The sequence below is a fragment of the Benincasa hispida genome, chromosome 12, assembly GCF_027475165.1.
Source record: "Benincasa hispida cultivar pf3 chromosome 12, pf3_genome.v1.1, whole genome shotgun sequence".
NCBI classification, from domain to species: Eukaryota; Viridiplantae; Streptophyta; class Magnoliopsida; order Cucurbitales; family Cucurbitaceae; genus Benincasa; species Benincasa hispida.
This window is the reverse complement of record NC_143489.1, coordinates 61,670,847-61,692,624: the sequence shown is the minus strand read 5'-3', so window position 1 is coordinate 61,692,624 and position 21,778 is coordinate 61,670,847. Positions and strand designations below refer to the sequence as shown.

General features: G+C 31.6%; 2 protein-coding genes, 1 long non-coding RNA gene and 1 pseudogene across 4 annotated transcripts; 2 read left to right on the top strand and 2 right to left on the bottom strand.

Annotated features, from left to right (window-relative positions):
- Positions 1–2,359: 2,359 nt before the first annotated feature.
- Positions 2,360–6,071, bottom strand: RHF1A (RING-H2 group F1A). 2 transcript variants are annotated; one of them, XM_039050647.2, is made up of 8 exons: positions 5,623–6,071; positions 4,485–4,531; positions 4,335–4,397; positions 4,080–4,188; positions 3,704–3,975; positions 3,333–3,437; positions 2,884–3,229; positions 2,360–2,705 (listed from the first exon to the last, which is right to left on the bottom strand). In XM_039050647.2, the coding sequence occupies exons 1-8, from the start codon at positions 5,752–5,754 to the stop codon at positions 2,694–2,696; spliced, it is 1,086 nt and encodes a 361-aa protein (XP_038906575.1). In that variant the 5' UTR covers positions 5,755–6,071; the 3' UTR covers positions 2,360–2,693. The 2 variants fall into 2 exon arrangements, with proteins under 2 accessions (XP_038906575.1, XP_090164037.1); XM_090307911.1 differs by having other exon boundaries at positions 3,704–3,927; positions 5,623–6,016.
- A 4,392-nt stretch (positions 6,072–10,463) lies between these two features.
- On the top strand, positions 10,464–14,738 carry LOC150032117 (uncharacterized). The gene is made up of 2 exons (XR_016525286.1): positions 10,464–10,708; positions 14,269–14,738. It is a non-coding gene; the product is annotated as an uncharacterized LOC150032117 (long non-coding RNA).
- LOC120067946 (glucose-1-phosphate adenylyltransferase large subunit 3, chloroplastic/amyloplastic-like) lies at positions 12,255–21,778 on the bottom strand. The gene is made up of 15 exons (XM_039019593.2): positions 21,487–21,778; positions 21,267–21,380; positions 21,007–21,180; positions 20,810–20,902; positions 17,242–17,325; positions 17,095–17,150; positions 16,807–16,900; positions 15,985–16,097; positions 15,812–15,884; positions 15,414–15,494; positions 14,520–14,606; positions 14,287–14,391; positions 13,611–13,717; positions 13,463–13,523; positions 12,255–12,523 (listed from the first exon to the last, which is right to left on the bottom strand). Exons 1-15 carry the CDS (start codon positions 21,697–21,699, stop codon positions 12,422–12,424), a joined length of 1,557 nt encoding a protein of 518 aa, XP_038875521.1. The 5' UTR covers positions 21,700–21,778; the 3' UTR covers positions 12,255–12,421.
- LOC120067947 (uncharacterized) lies at positions 19,411–20,766 on the top strand (annotated as a pseudogene).

The window sequence follows — 21,778 nt, the reverse complement described above, 5'->3', positions numbered from 1 at the left end:
CGAGAATTCTTCCGTCCAAACCAGCACTTCTTAATTGGAATATGAAATCTAAACCCTAAACTCTAACCATGAACGGGAATAAACGATAAGTATCAAGAGAACCTTAGCTAAATCTTATCGTAAATAGGTTTCATAAAACCGTATGATTTTCCCGATCTAAATAAAGCAGGTTTTACATGAAGAAAATTTGGCTCAGCATGTTCTATTCGATACGGGTAGGAAAAGAACCCAACTCGGTATTATTTAAAAAATAGAGAAATCAGAACCCAGTCAAGATGATATGGATCAACCCCTTCTTCTTGTGCCAAAGATCTTACCATTTCCGAAGGAACTGGAATTACATCTCTTTTCCATTTCCATTCCAGAGTTTTTATGTGTTTCCACACCCCTTCGAGACCCCGAAAAATGAACAACTTTTCTTCGGAACACATACAAGATTCGTCATTGCAAAAAGGATAATGGTAACCCCACCATTAACTACTTCATTTATGAATTTCATAGTAATAGAAATACATGTCCTACCGTGGCAAAGATTTACCTCCGTGGAAAGGATGATTCATTCGGATCGACATGAGAGTCCAACTACATTGCATTGCCAGAATCCATGTTGTATGTTTGAAAGAGGTTGACCTCCTTGCTCCTCTAGTTAAGATGAGGAGAAAGTTTTAGCTTTAAACTGGATTGGTCTTGATTTCATCATCTGATACTTTTATTACATAAAACTGATCGAGTGAAATGTCAGTATCAAGTTGATTGAATTTCTTTATCCGGTTCTTCAGTTCTTATGGTTGATAAAAATCAGTTTGAAAATGGATATAAGAGGAAACCTTTACTAAATGCTTTTTGATATTTACTATTCTTTTTTAGTATTGTATTAAAAATAAAGTGCTAGACTTCGAACTTTTTTTTTTTTTAAAAAAAAGAAAAAAATAGTTCAACTACTGCAGTAGTGAGGTGATTGATTAGCACATTTATTCACTGAAAATTTCAATTTACTAATTTGTGTTATAGACAAAATCATCATACGAAAGTCTGAAATTTTTCTAGTGTCACGGGAGTATCGTAATCCTCTTGTTCATATTATAAATTTGCTTTCATAAACATTTGTAAATCTCATTAACGTCAGTGGGTCCCAGCTTATTTTTAAATGTGTATTGACGTGACATACAATAAGTTGAGGTAGTATGGAAAATTATCCACACGACCGCAGTATAAAAAAATTTCTTGGTTCCATCGTCCAATTACCAATTTCACTCTATACTCTGTTCATATGTATCGTCCCTATTTCTAACCCATTCTCCATCTCTGCCGCGTTTTATTTTAATGTGTGTATATTTTGAAGACAATGTTGCACTTGTAATATTGAAATTTATACTTGTAGAAATTATAATTGAGTATTTTAAACATAGAAATTACTCTCCAACCTTACTGTATTCAAAGTATTTCATTGAAGACCATCTTTTTCCAGCTCATAATCCTGGAGGAATCAATTTTTTCAAAGGTTGCAACCACCACCAATGGGAGAAAAGAATTTATTCTTGCACATCTTTCAAAACCAAAGTCCTAAAGCATAAGCTTTACTTATTTTTGTGTCTGTTGCTTTGAACACATTCCTATCAATCCATAATTCATTGTAAAGTGATTTTTCCTACCATTGCTACTTTTGTGGGGACTAATGCCTCTCTTTAATTTTGGCTATGGAAGTTCAATCTCCAAAGAGCATATATTATTATGGACCCTGTTCCAAAGACATTTTATCCCCAGTTACTGGTGTCCAACAAAAGTTGTGTGTTTAGAACAATAAGATGTAAAAGGTTGATTTCGACATTTGAATACTCAAAATGTCAAAATTGAAGAATATTTTTTGAAATTAAAAAATATATATATATATACTTTTATCAACTTTTAAATACTTATTATTTGTATTATATTTATATTAGTAACATTTTGTTACTTATTTTTTATGTTTCATAACTCTTTATGATATAATAAAAAAGCCGAATCACTTTAATGTCGATGTCACACCCAAGGAAACGTAGAAAAATAAATAGAAGTATCGACATGTCAAAAATAAAACAAAATAAAATAATACCATGAGAACAATTCTAATTTTGAAGTTGCAAATTTGTTAGGGAATTAAATTGTGAAGAAGCATCTTCAAAGTTCCAATATGTTAACTGCTTATCCTCCTCCCACACCCCAAAAAAAAAGAAAAAAAAATGCAGCGAGATTTGCAATCTCAACTTCCACCCCTAACCCAAATTCCCCTTGACATTACACTTAGGTTGGCTTCAAAAGTATTCAGAAATCAGAACAGAAACCAGCTTCCCTTTTTATGTTCTTCCCTTCGAAAGAAGCATTTGTATCCCAATGAGGTTACATCCATTCAGTCAAGGCCTTCCATTGATAGTGAACAACTTCAGTCCCAATCTCAAAGAGATAGAAAGAAACTCATCCACATAGAAATAGAGTATCATGAAGCAGAACATCATCATTACATTAAAAATATAAATAGAATTACTACGAAAGTTACACCTTTTTCCTTGGTAGATTTATAAAAAGAAGAAAATGCAGGACGCAAACCAACAAGGATGTTGGCTAAATCGTAATACGTCGCTTGCTGCAGTGTGCATTCTACTGAGTTGAGTTGATAAGATGTTCAACTAGATGAGTCAAATCCTAACATCCACACTTCAATCTCCTCTCTGCCAAAGAGATGAATGATAATCAATAAAGACATTAAACACAAATTGTTGGAATGCCTCAAGTATATATCATCAAGCAAGCGTAAGTGAAAAAGTCTTTTACAAAGTTAACATGAAAACGGGTATAGCTTGATACTGGTTTGTGTTGAAAATCATCGAACAATGTAAGGTGAAGTACCTGAGCTAAAGAAACTTCGACGGAGCCTGGAACAGTAGGGGAAACCTGTGAAGGTGAACCAGTACATATTCTATCAATTTTAACTGAACCATCAGTGACGGCACTCTCTTGCACTACGTTCTTTCCTTTCAGGGAGTTTGATGTACCCCCACTGAAGCTGAAGAAGGAAACTGAACCAGTATTCCTTTTTGAAGTCAAATCTAGGCGATCAATCATTCGAGCAACGCCAGCAATCCCAGCACTAACTTCACGCTTTACTCCCCTGCTTAGCTCCTTCATGGAGCTGTTACGAGCAAGCAGTTTCTCCTTAATACCTTGAGTACTTCGCAAGATTGACTCTTTGTACCTGTATTAGTACAAATTTAGAAATCTTGATATGCAACTTAGCATTGATGATGTGACATGTAGAAAGAAACTAATTTAACAGAACTAAACTCCATTACACTTACTTTGCAGAAGTAGCAGACCATTTGGATTTGATAGAATCTGGGAAAGAGAGCCCCTCAGATTGGTTTGTTTTCTGATGACTACCAGATGGTGGCAGCAGTATAACACTAAATGACAAAAAAGGTTGATGCATGTTAGACAGTAAAACAAACGAAAGCTTTGCTTGTTTTGAAGCTTGAGGGAATCTTGAGAATTTAAGGTTGCAATCAAGGGAAGAAAGAATTTCTTGATAGAATACTGGCGAGGCACTCTCTCTTTTACTGTTAACTTTTCATCCCAAGCATAAGAAACCAACTTAAAATGTAAGTTAATTATGGTTTCTGTTAAGGAGCAAAGCATGTAGAAGATACATTAGTCAAGGCATGTAATGTACCTATGCGAGATTTTACTAGTTCCAGTTTGGCCAACAGATGACAGCGGAGAACCAGGAGATGGTGAATCACTATTAGGTGAAATTAGAGTTGCATCTTGAAATCGTGGTGACATTGGAACCTCTTCTGGACATGCAGAGATAACTTGTGAAGGCCCAAGTCCAAAATGTCTTTGCCTCTCCCTTCTATGAACATACCGAGCTCTGCTAGCTGCAGCAGCAAGATGCTGCATAATCAGGTCATCAAAGTCAGAGTCATCCGAGTGAGCGGAGTCCTGAAGGAATCAATTTTGCTGCTTAGTAATGGTTGATCTTCAATGAAGCAACAATTAAGCACAAGGAAGTCCGATAGATTGTCAGATTTATTAGAACTACTCACATGATCAATATCAAAGTTTTCGTGGAAACGCAAAGAAGTGGATGCAGCAGAAGACAAGCTTCTCAACTTTAAAAGCCTTTCACTAGCTATGGCTGCTAGAAGCTCCTGGCTGTCGAATAGTTGAATTAGCACATGCTTGATTCGAAAGCTTGCATCATTTTCATTCAGTAGATAGATTGAGAGAGATAGAGCGAGGCACGAGAATTGGGAGGAAAATGTGAAAGGAATTAAACATTCTGTAACAAAGTTACATACCCAACAGGATCCTTCAACACGAGCAACTGGCAACAGATTGGGCACTCATTGCTTCTTTGAGACCTGAAAAATCAATACCCAAAGAGTAAGACTAGCATCAACCTGCTTTTAGAAGATCAGATAAAAGGGAAAAATCTTCAAGAAGCCTACCAATCAAGAATACATTGGAGATGATATTCATGCTTGCAACTGGTAATCTGAAATTTGAACAATAGCCACAATTAATGCAAACATAAAGGCCACATAAACCATCTAGAATAAACCAGCAACACCTTTGAGACAAAAGCCCCTTAGCAAGAGGGAGTGAAGAAATCACTTCATCAGATCTCAAATTTCTAAAACAGTAATACGATCATTCACTTGGACAGCCAATCTCGGTCTCACTTATATACTTACAAATTATGCATTTGACTTTGTCAAAAAATCGACAATAAAAAATAAACATAAAACGTAAAGTAATAGGGAATTGACACAACGACACACGTACTTGGTCATTCGAAGTGCCAGATAACAGATTCAAAGTATTCCAACAAACTTAAATATCCCAATAACGATGAATAAGTTATTTATTCAAAATATGTACAATAAATCATATCACGTCGTTATACAAACAAAGTAGTTTGACAGAAAACAAAAGAATCCCAGAACACAAGTTGAAAAACCATCATCAGAAACCTGCTCACCTACATTCTACAGTAACACTTCATAAGTTCATACAAATAAACAAGAAAGCACAAAACCCTTTTCTTAAGACGCGAATGAATGTTAGTCTGAAACTAATTGCCTCGAGTAAAAGTAAGAGCTAGCCCAAGTCTAGCAAGAGATGGTCTTCATTGGTTATATGCAGGGTACAAAATCATCATGTAAACCTCCAATTGGAGATTATATAAAAAGCACCCACTGAAGAATTGAGGATCACATTGTACATTTAGTAGTCGATGATTCAAATAACATCCAGCTAATAAAATTCAGACCCATTTGCATAAAAAAGATACACTATAGAACAGATTAAGCATAAACTTAATAGGTACACTTCTTCACAATTTTCTCCCAAAAAAAGGGTCTCCTCCTTTATTTCAATCTCAGATGATCAAACACTTCAAAAGGAAAAAAGAAAACCCTGTTTCATTTTGAAGATGCAAAACAGGGTAAGAGAACACGATCTCCAAAAAGAAGAAACCGAATGTTCCTTCAGAACACAAAACAGGTCAAAAACTCAAACCCCGTTACAAGTATTGAACAAAGTTATAATCTGCAGTGAAGAAAGAAGTTTCAGTGATGAACTTACAGTGGCGGGATCATCGGAGGTAAATGGGTCTAGGCAAATACAGCAAGCGTCATCAAACGCATCATCAGAGGCAGCAGAAGCTGAAACAGCATTGGGATTGTGAGAGGAAGAAGAAGAAGTGAAATTGGCCATGGAGTGAGTGCAGAGAAAATCAAAGGGGAGAAGGAAGGAAGGAAGGATTTTAGAAGAGGGAATTGGGGAAAAACTGAAACCTAGAAATGTGTAGAGAAAGAAGAGAAGGAGAATGGTCAAAGAAGAGAGTTTATGGGGAGAAGAGGAAAAATCTGAAGAACTTTGCAGCAAACAAACCGATTCATACGGTTTGGTGGAAGTGGAATCAGTCTGCTCTCAAAACTCCCTTTTCCCCAACTTTTTATTTAACAAAACAAATATCAATTTTGTTTTAAAACCCCATGTGGTTTTAGTTTGATTATTATTATTATTTTTTTTAATTTTAAGTTTAGTCCACGAACTTTGCTTTAATTGCTGAAATATTAAATCTTGAACTTGTAAGATATGTTTGGCCTAAGCAATTATGAAGTAAAGAGTTTGAAAGTAAGTTGTGAACTTCAATCATTCTTTTGACTCAAGGAATTAGTGGATCTATGGTAGTTCTGCTCCATTTCCTGTTTGGGGGAATTGGGATCGAGGTCGGAAAATCTTTGTTCAAGGATCGGGTCCCTGCAAGAAAAAATCTTCCACTTATATTTTTATTTTTATTTTTTATTTAATTAAAATCAGTTAAAATTTAGTATTTATATTAAATGGTAAATATTTTAGATTACAAATCAGTATTAGTATTGTTTTATTTATTTAAATTAATAATTGAAAATTAGATTTTTTTTATTGTAATTTTAATATAAAATTAAAAGTTTATTAGATTTTAAAATAAAATTAAGAAAAATAAAAAATAATAATGGAAACAATAGCTTAACTACTGTTATATATATATATATATGTTTAAAATAATAAATATCTAGGGTTAGGTTGAGGGTGGGGATGGAGAGGTATGTTCGTCCCATCTATGTTTGAGGACTTGTTTGTATTCCCGGTTTGACCACATTCTCGGTCAAAACAGGGATTCTAGACAAATACCTGTGGGGGTCGACTTTGAAAATTTTTGCCAAATTTATATCAACTCCTTACACTCCAAGAATTCACAACTCCCTTTTTATTCATAACTCTTTACTTCTCACTATTCCACTCCTTACTAGAAAAAATATCTTTTTAGATTTTTAGATGTCAAAAAGTGTTTAATAAAAAGTTCATAAATGTGTCTTTGACCAATTCGAAATATTCTGAAGATTAAAATATCTTTCTGGTCCCTTTATTTTGAGTTTTATTTCATTTTGGTTCATTTTGAATGTACAATTTTAGTTAATGTGTTTTCGATAAATCTTAAGTTTGTTAGTTAGTGTAGCTAGTTTATTGTTGTTTTTTCCCAAGAAAAATGTAGTTTCTATTAGCATTCTCTTTAGAAATTGTGAGAAAATATTTGCATAGTATCTTTTTTTGTATGGAAATTATTATTATTACTTAACCAATTTTGATCAGAATTAACTTTGAGGGCTAAATTTAAGATTTAGAGAAGGTATAACAACTAAAGTTGGACAATTAAAAATATCGAAACCAAAATGGTATTTTAACATTTTTTTTTTAAAACTAGACGCCTATTTGATAGAAAATTGAAATTTTAATATCACATTAAACACAAATTTCAATTTCTATATCAAATGAATTTATTGTTTTTTTAAAAAAATATCGAATTTGTTAGAGACCTTCACGGTATGAAGTTAAAACTTTTAAAATTTTGTTTAACATTTTTAAAGTTTAAGAACTTATAAGGCTTGAAAGTTTAGTCTTTAATTATTTGTTATATACTTCTTAAACCAATTATCTATAAATATCAAAGTTTTAGGACCAAACTTGTAAATTATCTTTAAACATCTAAAGTTGTCTCTCTTACCGTTTACGTATATTTTTCTTAGTTCAACCTCAAACCCCTAGTATTTTTATTGATGACAGGTGTCTTGACCAATGAACTACGTTTAAGTAGACAAATCTATAGACTTCTTAGACACAATTTTGAATATATTAATACATACTAAGTTTATTATTCTATTATATACATACTTTGCAAAATTTTCCAATTAAAATAGCTTTAGATTATTAATCTTTTACCACAATTTAGGTTTATTCATAATCACTTTTTTAAAAAAATATTAATTGATTATAACTACGGTATTACATTTTCTTCGACCGGTTAATATTTCTATCAATATTTTTTATATTTTTATGGATTTGACATTAACATAAAAAGTAAATTAACATTTCCATTATACCGTAAAAAAAATCATAAGACATACCAAATAAGCAGCAAAACGATACTAATGTAAATATAATATAAATAATATACACTTTTAAATTTATTTGTCGAGGATATTGATTTGTTAATTTAAATATCGTTTTTTATTTTTCATTTTTATAATACAATAATTTCCATCGACATTTTTGTAAAATTGATATCTCGATATTTTTATTAGTAATTTAATCCTGGGTTCTAAGTTGCATATAGATTGAGCTTTTTTTTTTTTTTTTCCTCCTTCATTTTTTCTCCCTTTCTCTTTTTTTTCCCCACATTTTCTATTAATTTGTCGAAATCTTTAAATACCAATATATTATTTGTTGAATATATGGTATCATTTAAGTTATGTTAAATACCAATACCAATATATTATTCTGTTTTTTTTAATAAATGAATATATAATTCATTTATTATCGATCAGTTTGACCAATCATCCATTTATTATTTTTGTACAACTTTTTTTGGTTTTTTGTTCCTCTGTCCCTTAGTTTGACAATAAGGGTAAGAAAATTGACCAATAACTAATTATATATAGATTATAAATAAATTAATGCATCATCATAGTTGAGCCCGTTGTTATAAATTGTAAATAAATAAATGATTTAAATAATAAAAAGTTAAAACAAGGTTAAACTATCATTTTGATCTCGTTCCATTTTAGTACCTATATTTTTAATTATCCAATTTTAATCTTCCTAATTTCAATAAATCTTAAATTTAGTCATTCAAAATTAATTTTCATTAAAACTAGTTAAATAATAATAATAATTTCCATGCAAAAAATATAATATGTGAATATATTTTTAGAATTTATAGTAAAAATATTATTAGATAACAAAAAGTTTTTAGAAAATCAATAATAAACTAGTATCGGGGGCTAAATTTAATATTTATTGAAAATACATCGATTAAAATTAAACAATTGAAAGTATATAGACTAAAGTTGAACAAAATTTGAAATATAGGAACCAAAATAGTTTTTTTATAAGAAAGATAGCTTTCAATTATATTTTTACTCTTATCGTATTTATCCATAAACTAATGGTGGAGTCGTGGAGAGTTTTTCTTTTCTCGTTAAAACAAGATGAAATTTAGTGCGACAGTTAATGTGTAACAATTTGAAGATATTTACAACATCATTTCTAACATCATTCACGTAAATAAACGTGATCATTGATGTAAAAGATGATTATATAAATTACTTAAAACGATAATAACAATCTTAATCTTCTATTATAGTTATAAATAATATTACTCACCCCTTCTAATTTCTATATATTAATTATGCTTTGTCATTTTTTATACTCTAATTATGGAAAATATATTTTCTAAAACAAGTTTAAAATTCATAGATAAAAAAAGGCCTTTTAAAGTTTAGAAATATAATTGAAAAATCCTAGCACTCATTTTTTTTTTTATAATTCAATGTCTAGTTTTTATTTTTATTTTCATTTTTAAAGAATTTAGTTTATTTTTTTTATATCTTTTAGTAATTGTGATTCCAAATTAAAGATCATAATATTTTAAAATCTAGAAAGGTTTAAATTAGATTTCGAAAACACACATCTCATATTTGATACACGAATTATCTTTAGAGTTTTTATTTTTCTAATTTTATATTTTTTTACATTTATTCTTGTGAATTATATATACATAACTCATATGGATTGAGAAATACATAACATAAATTAAAAATTAATAAGATTGATGAGAGTCACACATTGGAGGCAAGTATAAAAGAAATAACAATGAAAAGAGGCCAACCAAATACCGACACGTTTTCCACATAAATAAAAAGGATGAATGGTCTGTGAAGAATCCTGACCGTTGATTTTTGAAGTCTTCTGGAAACATCAATGTCAATGGCAGAATAAAAGTTTGTAAAGTTTGAATTAAAGGTGGGACCAAATATGGTGCAGGCCAAGACTTTATATTCCACTTTTTCATAGACTTAATAGCAAATTGTAGACTAACAAACTTATAGACTCAAATTCCATTCTTTTAACAAACAGTTCAAAAAATGGAATTTTGGGATATTATGTTAGTGAAAATTTATTTAAAATGAAAAAAAAAAAGGGAAAAAAGGAATTCCAACTTAGTTATTTTATCAATGGAAAGCCTCATCATATAACCCCACATTTGCTTATGAGTTTGGACTCCGAGGGGTATCCGAATAGGTAAATGTGGGTATGATGGACATTCCACACGGGCATGACAAGGCGCAGCACTGTGCGCGTGTGTGAAATTATTTTTTAATAAAAAATAAAAAATATATTTTTTTCTTTTCATAACTTTTCTTTTTTTTTTTTATTTTTATTCTCTTTATTAAATGAAGTGATTGTTCGCACTTTACATGGTCGTCCACCACATTTTTCCATTTCCGACAGTCGCGTGCATCCTCCACTTTTGCGCAGTGCACGATTTACAGTTGGACTCCATACCTATAAAATGAAGTGATTTTCTTTAGAGAAGGAACATTCATTCACTTCTTTCTTCCTTCAGCTACTTTCCCTTCAAGTTTCTAAGCGGTTGTCAATTTAGAGGGGTGTCAGAATTACGGTCGGTTCCAGTGCAGTTCCGACTGAGATAATGTTTTTTCTGGGCTATTTTATCCTGGGGACAACGTGACCTTATTCTGAACTGCTTGCATAAAGGGCAGAGCCGTGAACTATCTTAAAGAGAGCGATATCCACGACTCTGCTTTCACCGTTTATTCGTTTTGTAAGTTTTATTTTTCTGATGAGTGTCATTCCAGTCGGTCAATTACTATCCTCTTCTATCTGCATGGGGAGCCGTTTCCAACATATTGTAATGTTTCTACTCACTTTTAGAGGATTTAGGCATTGTAAGATTATTAGATTCAATTTGCATGAATGCGAGAAAGTTGATAAAAATGTTGAGTGGAGATATAATCTAAAAAAACCAAAGAGAGATCAATAAGCTTACAACGAGAATCTCAAAAAGTTTAAAAAGTTATAAAGTATGCAAAAGCTATATACCGCCAATTTAGTTTTTGTTGAAGAAATGACACAAAAGGAAAAGAGACAACCTATTCAAAATATAAAAAAAATATATTTTTTTATTTATAATATATAAAGACGAACGCTCTTGAGAGATTACTCTTTTACTCACTCACTTTTCATCACTAACTCTCTAGTTTTATTTTACTTGACTCACATATAGAGTTATACCTCATATTTATAGGCATGCGATCCTTGGAGCCCAGGTAAAAGGATCGCCTAAGTTCGTCTTAGATTCTACAAATTTTCTAGATATTTCTTAGGTTATCCTTATTTGAACTTGGAACCTATAGAAAACCTAAGATATTTATCAATCTTGTTTTTGAGATATTTATTTACATACTTCAACATAATTTTAGAGAAATTTTAATTACACATTAATGTCATATTGTAGATACTTTAGGATTCTTATAAAATGGTTAGGATTGTCTTTTACTTCAATAATCTTTTTAAAAGTATATCGAAAGAAGATGAAGCGATGAAGAAAGGAAGAGATGCCTCTAACTTGTCATAAATTAAAAAGTTATACAAATAGAAAAGACTATACATATTAAAGTTAGAATGCAAAATTTAGCCCCTTGTGGATTTTTCCCCCCTACATCCAAGTATTTGAAATGTCTAGATGTCTTTTAATATTGGTATCTTCATAATCTCAAATCACTTGCCCCCTTAGTCTTTATTTAACAACCACTTAGGCCCATTTATTTATTTATTTCTTCTTTAAAATAAATTTATAAACACTATTTTTATATTTAAGTTGCTTTGCTTTGTTATATACTTTCTACACATGTTTTAAAAAAACCAAACTAAGTTTTGATTTTTGCAAACTAAAAACAATATTTAAAAAAGAAACATGTTTTTGTTTTTGAAATTTGGTTAAGAATTTAATTGAGAAAGATAAATTCGGAGAAAATATGCTTAATATTTAAAAACTAAAAACAAAAAATCAAACGGTTATTAAACATGATCTCAAGTTTTAGTTTTAGATCTTTTAAAATTAAACTTATAAATTCTACTTCTCCCATAAGTTACTTTTCTATTATCTACTTTCTAAGGTCGTTAAACATTCAAGCTAAATTGTGGAGGAAAATAACTGCTTTTTTTTTTTTTTTTTTGAAATTTGATTAAGAATTCACGTGTTTCTTTGAGAAAAATGAACGAACCATCATTTGAAACAAGCGAACTAAAAACAAAACTGTTATAAAAGAAAAAACGGGAATTTCATTTGGTGGCAAATTCCAAAACCATCACAAAAGTAGAAGACTTCCTATTCTTAATAAAATGCAAGTGTGAGTGACATGGATGAAATGGCATTAATGTTACATTTACATATGGAAAATGCCCCCTCCGCCAGCATGGTATTTATGAAAAGTAGTTTTCAGCCCAAAAGAAAAAAAAAGGAAAAGAAGAATTTCTATATGACAAAGCCATCTTTAATAACTGAATTTTTTAGTATAATGGTAATACCAGAGCGTATGTAAAAGCCTTCTGAGGACCTATCTGCCTCTTGAACACCCTGCATTTCATTTCGACCGTCATCATTTCGACCGTCATAAGATAAAATTAGTAGTAAACTTAAATCCTATTTCAAATTTCTATGTTTTGTTCTATAAACTATGCAATGGAAAGTCATTTTCTTCCTTTGGTGTGTATTTCTTTAATAGGTGTGTTTGACACAAGAAACCTCACATTACATCATATGAAACTGTAATTTATGTTTTTACCATAAATTTATATCAATATTGTAATACTCTCCCTCACTTGGAGAGGAAATGACATTACCGGAGCTTGAATATATGACCTTTTGTTTTGATACCATATTAAATTACCGTGCCCAAGGGAAGGCCCTATTTCCAAGATTTTGGGGTCTTTTGGTCATATTGATTTTAGAGGCTTCAAGTTTGAATCTTTGAGTGTGCTTAATACCAAAAAACTTTTGATATCTCCAGGTCTGGGAGCCTTCAAAAGTTTAAATGGATGGGTTACTATAAATTCAATTTTTTTCATTGATATAATAACACTCCCTTCATCTTGCTTTTTTAATACAATAAATGTAAGATATGAGAATTTAAACCTCTGACCTTAGAGAAAGAAGTGCATGTTAATTATCACTAAACTATTGCTCATCTTGGCAACCACTATTTCACTTGTGGACTTGAAAATTTATGGAAAGCGAAACAGGTGAATGTTAACATTAATGGGAAATGTAACAACATTATATGAGTTTGGACTAAGAAACTCTTACTTGGATATCAGGTTTTATCATCGATCTAACTTAAAATAAAGCATTTGGAAGTACTAGAACCAACCTACTATTTAAACCTAAATTAATCATAAGAAACTTAACCTTATATTTCTGTGGGTCTTTCAGTCTGGTAGGTAAGAAGATTTTTCAAAACATATCTATCTACAGATAGAACAAAATGTTTCAGGTAAACTGGCTAAGAGCATGTACCTCTGAATTAGCAATAACAACATTCTTCCCTATTCTGGCATTTTTGTCAATGATGCAGTCCCTGCTCATCATTAATTTGTAAAGTGGTTAATAAGAACAAGAAAGCAGCAACAGAAATAAATTCAAAGGAAAGATTTTGGACTGTTACTTGATTTTTGTATTTTCTCCAATTCCAATTGGTACTCTTCCCTCAGCTAAAAGTGCAGCAACTTCTCCATCTGTCTCATAGAAGTCAGCTCCAAGCATTACTGTGTCCTGCACCACGCACTGTTATTTTAGTTCCTTTTTTTTTTGCCAAATCATTGATAGTGACATGATTACGGGTGTGTTTGGTTTAACTTTTCAAGTGTTTAATTTTGAAAATAAGTCATTTTAGAAAAGAAAAAAAAATCGAACTGTTTAACTACCACTCAAAAATAGCATTTGAAACACTTTCAAAATGTATTTTAAACCGTTTTTATCAAAAGAGTTTAAATGAAAATGATTTTTTTAAAAGAAAAAATATTTTTTTTCTCTTGTCATTCCAAACAGCCCTACGTAAACAGGTATATGAGATGGGATTGTAGACTTTGCAGTAAAAAAATTGCAATTGTCAAAATGAATGTTAGAGAGAAATGCGTTTTTGCAATACTGATAAACAAGCTTCCATTCTAAGAAGCATGAGCCGGATTCATATTGACTTTGTAAAACTAGTGTGTAGTGTTGTCTAACACAATTTTTTTGTGCCAGGAATGTTTAATTATGTGTCTGACATGTGTCAGGACACGCACACGTTAACCAAATTGAATTGTTGGTATTTCTTACAGAGTGAGATGTAGACAAACCTTGAGGTGCACATTAGAGTTTATGCGAGATCGGATACCAACAACACTGTGCTCTATGAAACTGTTAGTCAAGAAACATCCATGAGATATGATTGAATCGACAATCTGCATGAAAATTGAAGATATTGAACAGAAGTTAGTCAAGACAAAGTTGAATGAAGTGAGTCTGCCATTTTGAGAGATAAAACCATACTTGACAAGATTGTATTCATTCGATTTTCTCAACTGCTAACCTTGGAATTGTCAATCTTTGTTGGAGGTAGGTTTCTTCTTGAAGTGTAGATTGGCTTTGTTTCGTCATAGAAACTAAATCTTGGTGGCTGAAAGATATAAATTTCGCATTATTCTCGAACAATAATATATATGGAAGAATAATACTTCGGTGCATCCTGGGCTGCATCTATTTTATGTATCTCACTAAATTGTCAAATCATAATCTTTCACATTGCAAATTCTTTTTACTCCTTTTTTGAAATAGTTTATATGTGTGATAAGAGCGTGATACATAAAGATGAGTGCATCTCAAGATGTACCAAAGTATTTCTCTTTAAAACATAAAATGCAATTCAGAAATTAAAGTACATCTGTATGTTCAATAATATAGACTTGAGTAGACAAGTTGAGTATCAATTTCCAACAACAGCATTTAATAATGAAAAAAAGTGGAAGTGGTAACAGGAAAACAAGCTTCAACTTCACTCATGTTTAACTGCATAACACTGATTTGTATGGATTGCTTTATAAGAAAAGGTTTAGCCCCATTTGATAACCATTAATTTCTTAAAACTAAGCTTATAAACATTCATTTCACCTATAATTTTCTTTGTTTAATTCTCCACTTTTTACCAAGTTTTCAAACACCAAGTCAAGTTTTTGAAAACTAAAAACAATAGTTTTGAATAACTTGTTTTTGTTTTAGAATTCTGACTAAGAATTCAAATATTTCTCTAAAAAAATATGACAAGCATAGTAAGGAAATTGAGAGAAAACAAACATAAATTTTCAAAACAGAAGATTAAATACAAGTTGTTATCAAATGGAGCCTCAATTATTTGTTTTCTTACTTCAGAACTTTACTTGAATTCATCAACATGCGTTCTTAGATAGCAGAATGAGTAGATACATACCTGCTCAGTCAGCGCAAGGTTTGCCTGAAAGAAGGATCTAATAGTCCCTATGTCTTCCCAATAATCATTAAATAGATATGCCTACAAAACATGTATTGATAAACTTCAAGCAGAGCAACAATGCCAGTGCAACAACCAAACTATACATTCAAAAGTCAAGACCAACTTAGTTTTTCTGCATACTCTAAATCAATGAAATTTAGGAAGCAAGCAATGGCATGTATAAGCTGAAGATCCCACATCGAAAAGATAGAGAGATCTTATCACAATCTTTATAAGATATTGTGATACACAGGTTACTCTTCTCATAACCAACTGGTTTTGAGTTGGAACTTCATGCTTATCTAATGCATATGATGAGCCAAAGCATCGGAAAAAAAATCTCCAATAAGGCATACCTTCATCAAGAATTCTCTTGCTGAGAAAGGGATTATCTCTGATCCAAAGTCATTCGCGGTTGGGAAGCGCCATCTGACGCAAACAATTTCTGGCATTTAGAGTCTCATATTTTAAATTGATATAAACCAAAAAGCATGCTAGGTTATTAGTAAGAAACAAAAGTGGTTGATACCTTAAAATGTTTAGAAGTATCTCCTTTTTAAAGACATACACTCCCATAGAAGCTATGTATGGCTTTCTCAGTGCCTCATCCTTTGACAATCCTAAAATTGTTGTGTCCACTTCCTATATATATAACATGTATATGTTAACAAACTTTACCATTTTAGCTTCTAAGCCCGTAAAAAAATGCTTGAGAAAATTCCAGCTGATTTTAGAGCCCAAAATGTAAAATCTAAAATGCCCCACTTTATTTAATAATGTTAAATGACCTTCTACTAATGTCATGGACGAGGGAAGTTACGAGTTTGCTCTTTCTTCAAATTTCTTCCTTTCTTTCTTTTTTCTATTTCCTTCTTTTTCTCTGGCACGATTACAACTACTCATGCTCGACCAACTTCAGCAAAACCATGCACCAATTCCAGTGAGTCCATTGGAGTTGGTCCAACCATGAGAGAGGAGAGCAGATTTGACCAACTTTGGCAAAGCCAGAGTGCGAGAGGACGAGAGGGTGAAAATGAACAATAGTGCGAGAGCGAGAGAATGAGATAGTGAAAGAGAATGTTAGAATGAGACAGTGAGAGAGAGGAGAGCGATTTGTGAATGAAGAAAGGGAGCAAGAGCGAGATGAGCTTTTTCGCAAGCACAAGTTCGTTTTGTTAATTTCACTCAAATTTGACGTGGATAAAAGATTTTGTTAAAAACTCATTTTAAAAAAGCAGAGCAAATTTCATTTTTCCCAAAAAAAAAATTTGGGTCATCCGTATAAAACCCCCCAAAAAGCACACCCCAAAAAGCACAGTCATATATTGTAGTACTGTTTTTATGTTATTACCATTGCCTTCAGGTCTTTCCCTCTAGGTTTTTCACTGAATGAAAGAACTCTTCCGCTACTGTCGATCTTCATTAGCCCAAAATCTGAAGCTCGACTTCATTTAAAAAAAGATACAAGGCATACACCCATATAAGAATTATTTCCCTTGAAATGTAAAGAAATCTAGAGGCTCATAAACAAACTGAGCAAAAAGGAATGAAGATAAAATAATTGATAGTATTATTACAAACTACAATTGAAGATGAAGGTACCAACCTGAATGTAAAGAACTAATGTGATCCAGCATACCTGTCATCGATTGGAATACAAGAAAGAGTGATGTCCGCACCACTCTGCCGATGATTCTGATGATCGGGACAAAAAATTCAATAGTTCAGAAAAGATTGAAAAAGAGAGGAAAAAAAGGGTTGAACTCAAACTCATTTTGTTTCTTACTTGAACGAAATCCATGTAGTCCATTCGGTAGAGGTGATCCCCAGAAAGAATCAACACATCTTCAATTTCTTTGCTTCTTGCATCCTGCAGTAAAATAAGGAAGTAGCTCTTTCAGATATTGTATTCTCTTCTTCCTTCATTGATGACTGCATCCCCAATGTTATGTTCTATTCAATATCCTTTAACTTAATTCTAAGGTGGATTTTGTTTACAAATTAACTTTCCTAGACTGCATCTTTGTGCCATGAGTTTCTTTTTGTAAGGATATCAATTATTCACATACCCTTTATGATTAATGATTGCTATCCACATAAATATATGAAATTTAATTACTTATGTGATTTCATACATTGGTAGGAGGCTAGTCATTAATGGTAAAGTCTCTTCCCAAAGAATAAGTATAAAAAAAATCTTATGCCCCACAAAATTCTTTTTTAAAATGGAAATGATTAGGTGCACTAATTCCAAACTCCCCATTTTCTCTACATAAAAATTAAAATCAAAATAAGGTTTAAATTGATGTAATTCCCAAAATTTAGAGTTTAAATTGATACAATCTCCAAAATTTAAGGTTTAAATTGATGCAATTCTTAGTTTAGGGTTTAAATTAATATAATCCCCAAAATTTAGGGATATAAATTGATATTTGTATTAAAAATAATTCAATTTTCTAAAAAAAAAAAGTCTTGGGTTATGTTTTGGTTGCATTTTTTCTTTAAAGAAATTAATTAATTTTTTTTACTATGTAATAAAAAAAATGATATATGGATTAGGTGCACCTAATCATTGTCGTTTTACTTATCTTAGAATTTAAAAATTTTCACTTGTATTGAACTTTAAAATGGTCTCTAACTCAACATAAATTTTATATTGTCAATCTCATAGTTAGATATACGATTCTCATAAAAAAAAAAAAATCTCAAAAGCATGGTATTAAATTTCTATCAACATTCCCTTCAAAAAAGAATATTGACATTTCCATTATATCGTAAAAAAATCATCAAACACGAAAAGATAAGTAACAAAATGGCATTAATATGAATATAATATAAATGCAAATTGCAAAGACCACTTCTAAAGTATGGTAATAATTGTAATTAAATCCTCAAATTTTCAATTTTAAAAATTAAGTCCTCAAAATTATACAAGTGTTAAAACCATACTTCAAATGTGGTTTAACAATTTGCCCTAATATAAATAATAAACATTTTAATTGTTTTAAAAGAGTGTAAAATATCTATTTATTAATTTAATTTTTTTAATTTTTTTTTATCGATATCAATATTTTAATCAACATTCCTGTAAAATTGACGAAGACACATTGACATTTTAAATCTCGCTCAAAAGAACAGTTTCATCCATTTTTTTCTCATTAAAATGAAGACAAAATTATGATATGGTAAGTTATAAAAAGAGTGGTATACATAGACACCATTGACAAATTTTAATTAATACTTAGTGAGATAGTTTTAAATGATCTTATTGTTACTTCCGAAGTTTCATTCTAACTCCCCAACTTTAAAATTGTTTCAAAATAGTCCAACTCTTGAAGAATTTAAGTTCAAAATAATGAACCTACAAAATATCCGTCTAGTTGATTATGTTAGTTACTTCATAACACAACTCAGCATAGGTTTATAACAGTTTTCAATATCGTTTTTGATAATATATGTATATATATATATAAAGTTCTTTTGAGTGGTTGTTAAACATCTAACTTTTTTTCAAAATAATTTATTTTCAAAATTAAACCAAACACACTCTTACACAACTCCTATTTTTTTTTTTCCAGATTTATGTTATATATCCAGATTTTAATTAAAAAAAAAAACAAGTTGAATAATAATAAATAAATAAATAAAAAGCACGTAAAAGAAAAACTTTTTAGAATGTGTCTCCTAAGATTTAAGAACGATTTTGAGGGGGAGAGAAATTAATATAAGAAAGAGAAAATTGAAGAATTGAAGGAATAATTTTTAGAAAATAACTGAAGTTAGAGAATTAATGGAACAATATAACTTCTAAAAAAAGAAAATAAAAGAAAATATAAATTAAAAAAAATATACAAGATAGTTGAATAAAAATTAACGATCAAAAGAGAGACAATTTCTTTCAAATGCGTTTCTTTGGAGTTACATAGCGAAAAAAAAGTAAAAGAAAAAAAAAAATCCTAATCCCAAACATCCCAATTAAATTGTTAATCAGTTAAAACAATTAATGCCAACTTGAAAAAAGAAAAGAAAAATCCGCAATTGTTCATAGAAAAGACAATCTTCAGCTTCGTACTTCCATGTGAAATCATGGGAAAGTTCTCTACACTTTTCCAAGTGATCCTTTTTGTTTTTATAGGATATGTTAATGGTGATGTCTGTGGTCAAAAGATTGGGGTATATGAGCTCAAGAAAGGGAACTTTTCTGTGAAATTCATTAATTATGGTGCCTCTATCGTCTCTGTTGTTGTACCAGATAAATATGGAAATCTAGCTGATATCGTTCTTGGATTTGATTCAATACAGGATTACGTTCAGCGAAAAGGTAACTTCGGTGCCATTGTTGGACGAGTTGCTAATAGAATAAGTAATGCTCGATTTACCTTAAATGGAACTGTATATAGATTGGAAGCAAATGATGGGAACAACACCATTCACGGTGGCTCCAAAGGATTCAGTCATGTCATTTGGGAAGTAAACAATTACAATCCTGAAGATCCTATTCCTCAAATTAATTTTACTTACAGAAGTTTCAATGGAGAAGAAGGATTTCCAGGAGACTTAACCGCCACAGTGAGCTATTATCTCCTCTCAGAAACACATTTAGCTGTAGAAATGAAAGCTATTGCTATAAATCATCCAACTCCTGTGAACCTAGCGCAACATGCCTATTGGAACCTTGGTGGCCACACTAGTGGGGATATTCTCTCTCACCAGGTCCAAATCTTTGGGTCCCAAATCACTCCAGTAGATAACCAGATGATTCCTACCGGTGAAATCAAGGCCGTTCAAGGAACGCCCTATGATTTTCTGACACCTCAAATCATCGGTAACAATATGAGCAAATTACCAAATGGGTTTGACATTTACTATGTGCTTGATGGATTAAAGGGGACAGAAAAGAAAAAAGCTGCAACTCTACGAGAGAGGAAGTCCGGACGAGTATTGGAATTGTGGACCACCGCCGAAGGATTACAGTTTTACACAGGCAATGGGCTTACAAATGTGACAGGAAAAGGAGGGTTTGTCTATAAAGCTCATGCGGGGCTTTGTTTGGAGACTCAAGGATTTCCTGATGCGGTGAACCATCCTAATTTCCCTTCAGAAATTGTAACGAAAGAAAATCCATATGAACACTCTATGTTGTTTAAGTTTTCAACCGACCAACTTTTCAATTGAAAAAAGATGATGATAATGCTCTAGTTTTGAAAAAAAAAATCCAATTAGTGCTTCATACAAATAAAAATGGTTGAAAATGCATTTAATGTTTGTATTTCTCTAACATAGCTAAGTTTATGCACTTTTAATTTGTGCAATTTTAACAAAGAAAGTGATTCTAATTTCTAATTTCTAAGTACCTCAAAAAGCCAATGGAATTGTCGTACTGCATCAGCAGTTCCTTGAAACCACCGCTTCCCGGCCTCTCCCGGAGTTTGAGTCGCCGCGAGAACCTATAGCCATAATAACGAGAATCTCATCGAAATCCTTCACCTGTCTTTTTTATTCATCAGAAAAATGCAAAACGATGAATTGACATGAACAATTAAGAAATGACCTCAACGTAACCGTCTCCCAAGGTGACTCCACTACTAAAATTATATGCGCGAGCGAGATGCCTATTAAGTGATGCAGAGTTAAACTGTGTGAGAATATAAACTTTGTTGATTCCACTGTTAATGCAATTGCTCATCGGCACATCAATCAGCCTATAAGCTCCGCCGATTGGAACCTAAAATTTATGGAAAATTGAAGATAAGACAAGACATAAACAAGAAATCCAATAAGAACAGAAACTCAAAAAGAGCTAATAATCACCGCCGGTTTTGCTCTTTGCTTAGTGAGCGGAAACAAACGAGTACCCGCTCCACCTCCCAGTATAATCGCCACCACCGTCCTCGGATCACGTTTTTCCATGTTCAATCCCCTCAACTACATTGAACCACACCATTAAAACCTCAAATGCTAGTGATATATATGAAGATTGTTTCTCTCAAACACATAGAACAAAATTTGAAAGAGACTAGCATTAGCTCACCTTGGATTCAACCGCTATATTGGCAATAAGAGACGAGTTACAAACTTTCCTTTTGAGATTTGGAATGTAATCAACATCTTGCTTCCTCTGTACTTGCAATGTAAGCTTCCTCCCCATGAATTCTCCATTACAGAACCTCACCTGCAACTTGGAGTTGTTGATTTTCTGCAATGTCGTTGGACCGTGCAAGTGCGCGGCAGCATAGGCTACCATATTCTGGTTCAATGCTTTATCAATGAGGAAGAAGAAGAATGGAAGTGTTTGATGTGGATAGGGAAAAAGAATCAGATAT

Bases quoted from the DNA above. Each gene is read 5' to 3' on its own strand.
- LOC120067946 (XM_039019593.2), bottom strand. From the start codon at position 21,699: ATGGTAGCCTATGCTGCCGCGCACTTGCACGGTCCAACGACATTGCAG. The intron at 21,181-21,266 runs GTGATTATTAGC...CATAAATTTTAG, and splicing joins AGCAAAGAGCAAAACCGGCG to GTTCCAATCGGCGGAGCTTA. The intron at 13,524-13,610 runs GTAACAGTCCAA...AATGATGAGCAG, and splicing joins GGAGAAAATACAAAAATCAA to GGACTGCATCATTGACAAAA.
- RHF1A (XM_039050647.2), bottom strand. From the start codon at position 5,754: ATGGCCAATTTCACTTCTTCTTCTTCCTCTCACAATCCCAATGCTGTT. The intron at 4,532-5,622 runs GTAAGTTCATCA...TTCAAATTTCAG, and splicing joins CCTCCGATGATCCCGCCACT to ATTACCAGTTGCAAGCATGA. The intron at 3,976-4,079 runs GTGAGTAGTTCT...TGATTCCTTCAG, and splicing joins AAAACTTTGATATTGATCAT to GACTCCGCTCACTCGGATGA.